General features: G+C 63.4%; 3 protein-coding genes across 3 annotated transcripts in view; 2 read left to right on the forward strand and 1 right to left on the reverse strand.

Annotated features, from left to right (window-relative positions):
- Nucleotides 1-4: 4 nt before the first annotated feature.
- Nucleotides 5-1,337, forward strand: EMIHUDRAFT_251191 (hypothetical protein; the record flags this gene model as incomplete). Its single annotated transcript, XM_005792656.1, has 4 exons — nt 5-116; nt 198-318; nt 410-1,095; nt 1,207-1,337. The coding sequence occupies 4 exons, from the start codon at nt 5-7 to the stop codon at nt 1,335-1,337; spliced, it is 1,050 nt and encodes a 349-aa protein (XP_005792713.1).
- Nucleotides 1,338-5,767: 4,430 nt separating this feature from the next.
- Nucleotides 5,768-6,345, forward strand: EMIHUDRAFT_251194 (hypothetical protein; the record flags this gene model as incomplete). Its single annotated transcript, XM_005792657.1, has 2 exons — nt 5,768-6,063; nt 6,297-6,345. The coding sequence occupies 2 exons, from the start codon at nt 5,768-5,770 to the stop codon at nt 6,343-6,345; spliced, it is 345 nt and encodes a 114-aa protein (XP_005792714.1).
- Nucleotides 6,346-6,668: 323 nt separating this feature from the next.
- Nucleotides 6,669-6,720, reverse strand: part of EMIHUDRAFT_251195 (hypothetical protein) — a gene marked incomplete at both ends in the record, with an annotated part of 2,259 nt that continues 2,207 nt past the window's right edge. Inside the window, one exon of the mRNA XM_005792658.1 lies at nt 6,669-6,692. Within this exon, the coding sequence (XP_005792715.1) occupies nt 6,669-6,692 (24 nt within the window). The remainder of the gene's footprint in view (nt 6,693-6,720) is intronic.

Consider the following 6,720-nt stretch of genomic DNA (forward strand, 5'->3'; position numbering starts at 1 on the left):
CATCATGCCACCGCCTTTGCCCAGACCGCGGACGCCACTGCCTTTGTCCAGCCTGCAGACGCCGCCGCCTTCGCTCAGCCCGCAGCCGCGTTTGTCCAGCTCGCCGACACCACCGCGTTCGACACGTCCGCCGCCGCCGCCGCCTTCGCCGAGTCCGCCGCCGCCAACATGGGAGCTGATCGGAGTTGCACCAGCAGCCCTTCGGCAGACCCACCACACGTTTGGGTTCGCACTCGGCGGCTACGGCCACTTGGTGACGGGATCCAAGTACGGCGGCAGCAACGCCTACGCCACGACATACACCGACGCCTTCGAGCGGTGCGACCTTGCGCACACACATTTCCGCCCACCTCCCCACCTCTCCTGCAGCCCGCGGGGGCAGCCCTCAACATCACACCCTCCCTCACAGGTATGATCCCGCCTCGGGTCAGTGGAGCGCTCTCGGCCCCTTCCCTGGCGGCGCGCGCAGCTACGCGATCGGCGACGTTCATCCCTCGCTCGCGTCGGTCTACTTTGGATTTGGCAGATCGGCGACGGTCATCTTTCGCGACCTGTGGCGATACGACGGCACCTCGTGGACGCAGCTTGCCTCCTGCCCACCGGGGTGCGAGCGATTCCACCCCGCGTTCGTCGCGCTGCAGACGAAGGTCTTTGTGGCGGCGGGCTCTAGCTATGGCGGAAACTTGAAGAGCGCGTGGGCGTACGACATTGCGCGGGACGAGTGGGAGCAGCTGCCCGACCTGCCCGGCATGGCGCGTCACCATCCCTACCAGTTCCTCGCCGCGGGGCAACCGCACGTGTTCGGCGGTCACGGCAACGGGATCTACCGCGATTTGTTCCGCTGGACGCTCAACGCTGGCACGGACAGTTGGGAGCGGCAGGTGACGCTGCGGGCCTCGCTGCCCTCCGGCGCTGAGGGCCGCGTAGCGGGCACGCAGTTCAGCGCGGGCGGCAGCGGCTACGTCCTCTCCGGCGACGGGCAGGACCACCGCTCGATGGTGCAGGGCGAGTTCTGGCGGTACAACGCGGGCACCGACTCGTGGGAGCAGCTCCCTTCCCACCCAGGCGCCTCCCGGCCCGCGCGCGCCGTTGCGCGTTGGCGTTTACTTCTAGCGCCTCCCGCCCTGCGCGCGCCCGCGGCCTTTACTTACTCTTGATTCTCCTTTGCGTGGGTGTTCGACATACTCGTCTTGACACTCGCGGTAGGCGCCTCGCGCTGGGCGCCCGCTTCCTTTGTGCTCGGCGGCTTCGTGTACTTGTACAACGGGCTCCAACGGCTGCCAGGCGAGGACCCCTTCTATCCAACCACGGCCTACCGCTTCCAGCTCCCGCTCTAGCAAAGAGCGGGCGTGAGTGGCGAGGGTGGAGACAGCAAGCCTTTGGAGAAGGCCTCATCCTCATTTCAGCCAGTCTGTGATGGGGGTGTGATGGTGTGATGGGGGTGTGATGGTGTGAGGGTGTGATGGGGATGTGATGGTGTGATGGTGTGATGGAGGTGTGATGGAGGTGTGATGGTGTGATGGAGGTGTGATGGTGTGATGGGTGTGTGTTGGTGTGATGGGGGTGTGATGGTGTGGATGGTGTGATGGTGTGATGGAGGTGTGGGGGTGTGATGGTGTGATGGTGTGAGGTGTGATGGTGTCATGCGGGTACAAGGACGCCCCGGGGGCAAAGACGAAATCAGCGAGGTCAAACTTTGGACCCCCCTCCGGGCACCGGGGTGGCTTGCCCGTTGGGGTCGGCCGCGCCGACACCGGAGGCAACCCCGGCTCCGTTGGAGACAAGTTCGCCTTCGGCAACACCGAAGAGCGCGCCCGCCTTGCAAACATGGGCTGCAAGCAACGCGGGTTCCGTGGTCAACGGGCGTTCGACCACACCACCGGCCAAGGCTACGTCAAGTCACAGCGTGGCCACTACCATGATGGGATCTTCACCAAACGAAACAAGTTCAACCTGCTTCTCCACGAGACATTCGGCGGCGGCTTCTCGCCGCCTGCAGTTGCAAAGATCAACCGCCTTGCGCGCAAGGCTCAACGCTCGGGCGTTGACCGCACCGCGTACCCTCCCCACTCCCGCCTCTCATTTGTGTCACACCACGCAGAACGCATCTCCATCGCTTCGGTGAAGGGGGTGAACCGCGCCATCCTCGATCGCCGTGCAAAGCTCGCTTCCGAGCTCTCACGCCGCGCGTAGGGCCCTTAGGGGCCTAGAGAACACAACCCCCTCTCCCTTTTCTCCCAGTAAGCTAATACGTACCCGAGAGAGAGAGAGATGACTGCCCCATCCTCTCCGAAGATTCGTTCACCGGCTTCTCCGACTGCGCTGAGTGGTAGGCCCCCCAAGGGCCTAGAAATCGCGCCTGGCTCTCCCTTTTCTCCCAGTAAGCTAAAAGTACGTACCCGAGGGGAGACGTACGTACCCGAGGGTGAACTGCTGACAGGGTTTGCGATGAGAAGCGATCCGAACGTGGCATTCGGGTGATTAGATCACTACCGCCGTAACGCAAGAGCACTGCGACAGATCGGGCTCATGCTAAAAAAATAGATATTCTTATCTTTTTGCCCCCCCCTCCGAGACAGGGGACAGAACCACACCAGTATCAGACCAGAGGGACTGCGCCTCGCCCCCGCTTGCCCTGCCTGCGCAGGATAGCGTGCCCCGATAACGGCGACACTTAGCGAGGGACACTGCGCAAGGAGGGGGTGCGAAGCCTTTTCTTTTCTTTTTGTCCTCTCGGGGGAATGTTCTCTCGGCGCCCATGGCCTTCTGAGGTTTCGTACTAATGACGTCCTTCTTGGCACTTCGGGCGCACACATCTGTGGTGGTCTAATTCCCTCTCGGTATGCTATATAGGTTTCCCGAACAGAGACCTTCTCTTCAATCCCAGCGTATCTTGCTGGAAGCCTTCCCGCTGGCGGGAGGTCCCCAGTTCGAAACCTGGTCGACCCTCATATTTTTTGTTCACACCTGAGCGGGCTCAATTTTGCTCAGATGCTCCTACGAATTCGAACTCGTGTCCTCACGCTTAGCGCTTGGTGTGTGTTCGTTTTTCGTCACGGGAAGTCGGGCTCATGCTAGCATCCACCTCGCGGGCCGATGTTCTGGCCCAGCGAGGCTGCTGCGGAGCACTCGCGGGCCGATTTTCTGGCCCAGCGAGGCCGCTGCGGGACACACCACCGGCGGCTCGGTTCGCTCTTCAACGCAAACTCGGTCGAGCAAGAAGTCAGATGTGTGTGTAAAGGCAGCGCGGCACGGTAAGGGTCGGCGGTAAGGCGGTACCAAGCTGCAGAACATGTGCGAACCAGTGCTTATGACGCTCAAGGAGTAGGCGCGGAGCGCCGCGCGCGGAGCGCGCCCCGAAGAAAATTTTGAGGATTGTGGAGGGCTAGATGCGATTTCTATTAAGAGTTTGACTCACACGCTGGAACCACTCGGCCCACCCACAGGCCCAATCTCGAGTGGCGGCGCTCCGCGCCTACCCATGCAGCGGCGCGCTCCGCGCGTGTTCTGCAGCGGCGCGCTCCGCGCGTGTCTCTGGGCGCTACATGCCCATCCTGAGCAGATCTAAGATGTCGCCGGCATCGACAAAGTCGCCTGGGAGCCGTGCCGCAGCCGCGCGCACGTCGCTCTCCTGCTTGATCGTCAGACTGTACTCTTGCATCCGCTCGAGCTGCTCCGCTGTCGGGAGAAGTGGTTTGCGGCACCTGCTTCCGGTGCACACCGTGACGACTGTCTTCTTGTCATTCGGCCGCACCCATGTGGCTCTCGCTTCGGCGAGCTGCTGCTTCGTCCAGTGCTTGTTGTGTGACATTTTGCGCCACGCGCCGGTAACGTCAGTGCCAGGGCCGTCGCCAGCCATGAGGTCGCCGCCGCAATCGCTGCAGTTGTACTTGATGAACTTTGCCTTCGATGTCGGCGACATGCCACCAGTGGCTGCGTCGAGCACCGCCTGCTTCATGGCGGCCGGGGTCGTCTGGATGGAGCTACCCAGCATTTGTGCTGGAGCGACCATCGTGGCCTAGAAGGAGGCGGCAACGCGCACAGAAAAAGATTTCTTCCTCACCGGTATCCTTCTCGCGAACGAACGAACGGAACATAAAAAACGACGTACGAACGTTTCCGATTTGATTAGAGAAGTGCTCGCGACAGCGCAGACTGGCGTCGCCGGGCGACTTGGCGAACGCATGTGGCGCACCCTTCTCCTGGTGATGGCCGCTCAGCGAGAGGTGTTTCCTCAGTATCATCACAACGTGGACGCGCTCAAATCCGTTCTCGGCATCCAACGCGACGACGACCCTCCCAAAGAGGTACTCGATTTGTTCAAGGAGAAGCTGTACAATGTCGAGTCGACGATGAATACGATCTTCGCGTCAGGTGGTCTCCAGGATTGGCTCGAGACTCGCGCCCGCCTGCCTCCGCCCGACTCGCCGCCGGGCCGCTCTCAGAGTGCTCCACCTTCCTCGAAGCGGCAGAGGCCAGACGGCTCATCCCAGATTGAGCTCAACCCTTTCGAGCGTGCAGCGCTCGGAGAGGCCGAGTCTGTGGCCAGTGGAGCCGTTACTGCTACGGTGGACGCGATTGTGGAGGGACTGAAATCGGTCCTCGTTGACCTTCCAAAGCAGGTCGCGACTGCGACGGCCGCCGCTGTTCGCGCATTTGATCTCTCCGAAGAGGAAAAGGCCGCCGCCGCCGCAACACGCCAAAGTGCTGCACCCTTTGTTGCAAAGATTGACGCCTGCAAGAACTGCTTTGACATTGGCCAGCTTGAGGGATTCCGATTTGATGAGCAGCATGGCGACATCATTTGCAACTGCTGTTTCAGGTATGCCAGCTCCAGCTATGTGCCGCTGGCTCTGAAGGCTCGGACCGCGAGAAGCGTCGGCGTCATTGAAGGCATCAGGAACAGATCCACTCTCGGGCCCGCGCGTGCCTTCTTTTCTGTTAAGGCTGGAGTCAAACAGCATGTGCAGACCCAGATTCATCAGTGGTGCTCCCATCACGAGGTTGTCGAGTCGCAGTATGCTAGTGAGCGCCGTCGGGCTGGCATCATCATCAGTAAGCTGATCCTACAGGCGCCGGCACCGCTCACTACCCACCATCCTCACTGCATTGCACACACACGAACGCACACATGCACACACACGCACACACACACATACACACACACACGCGCTCGCCCCTCCGCCTCTGTCGCGCTGCAGGGCGTCAAATGCCACGACTCCGATCTGTCCTTTGAGGGCCGCGTCACCATGCTGCAGACCATTGGTGTCGATGTTGGGACAAAAAACCACTCTCGCTGGTTTGTCCCTCACCTTCGCTCATCCTTCCACGCCGTCACCTGCGCCGGCCTTGAGCTAGTGCTTGGTGGGAGCTTGTCTCCACGTGTCGGGGGGGAGCTGACGAGCCAGCGCCGGCGGCGGGAGCGCTGGGCAGGGAGAACGTCGCTGGAGAGATTGTGTGATCGGGGCGGCGAGCGAGCATTGGCGGGCTTCTGGACTCGGGCGTCGGCGCCGCCGCACACACAAAAGAAAGGCGCGGCGACGAGGCGTGGTGGGTGAGAGGGCTGGTCGTAGTGAGGGGAGGGGGGTAAACGGAGCGCGCACCATCATGGTTGGTGGCGAGGAGCGGCGGCGGAGAGTGGCTCGGTGGTTACGCGCGCTTGGCGCCGGCCGTGTGTGAGTCTCGTGTGAGTCTGGACCCCACGACTTGGCGGTCTCGCTCAAGTGGCTGGTGGGCGCACCCTCCCGGCTGCAGGTCGCACGTACATATGATGTCGCCAGCCTCCGCCCTCGCGGCCGCGGAGAACGCCGTTTGCTACTTCGACGATGATCGTCAGTACGAGACGGCTTCCGAGCACTCAGGAGACGACGAACCTAGGTTACCCTTCAGCGCGAGGCTCGCCGCCGCAACCACCGACGCAATCGCCAATGACATGAACGGTGGTGACCGTGCAGCGCCCTGCCTGGTGACCGATCTCGGCCGCATCGCCGGCGCAAGGTGGAGCGAGATGGACGCAGAGGCAAAGGCTCCGCGGGAGGCGGAGGCGAGGGAGCACAAGGAGCGGTATGAGGCCGAGAGAAGGGCGCACCAGGACAAGCACGCCGCCGCCGCTGCAGCCGCCGCCGCCGCAGCCGCAGCCGCAGCTGCCGCCGCCGCCGCCGCCGCAGCCGCCGCCACCGGCGGCTCGCACCCCCCCTCCACAACTGTCGCCGCCGCCGCTGCAGCCGCTGCCGCTCTCCCTTCCGCTTCGGACCCTCCCGTGCCCGCCGTGCAGCGAGGAGTGCCCGAGGTGGGAGGGCAGGCGCGAGGGCAGCCGCAGGGACGCAAGCGACCGGCAGCGGATGACCCGTACGGCCAGACGTATGCCGAGCAGCTGGCGGCGGTGCGAGCGGCTCACAGGGCCAGGTTCGAGGCGCAGCGAGGCGCCGCCTCCCGAGCGGAAGGGGCCTCCTCCCGCCGGGCCGGCCTCAGCTCTGGGCATATGTGTATATAGGCCCGGCCTCGAGTCTAGCCTCGGGCTCGGCGGCGGGCGCGTCGGCAGCGGCGGCGGGCCCTTCTGCAGGTGGGGGCAAGTACGCCGGAGAGAGCGAGGCCAAGGAGCAGTGCCAGGCTTCCGGCCGGCCTGGCCGAGCCCGCGAGTCTGCCGCTCACCCGCTGCACCCGAGAGGCTATTGCAATAGGCCTTCAACTGCCTCGTCAAGCCGAGGCTCGACGGGCTGC

This window comes from Emiliania huxleyi, assembly GCF_000372725.1.
Source record: "Emiliania huxleyi CCMP1516 unplaced genomic scaffold EMIHUscaffold_1053, whole genome shotgun sequence".
Taxonomy (NCBI): Eukaryota; Haptophyta; order Isochrysidales; family Noelaerhabdaceae; genus Emiliania; species Emiliania huxleyi.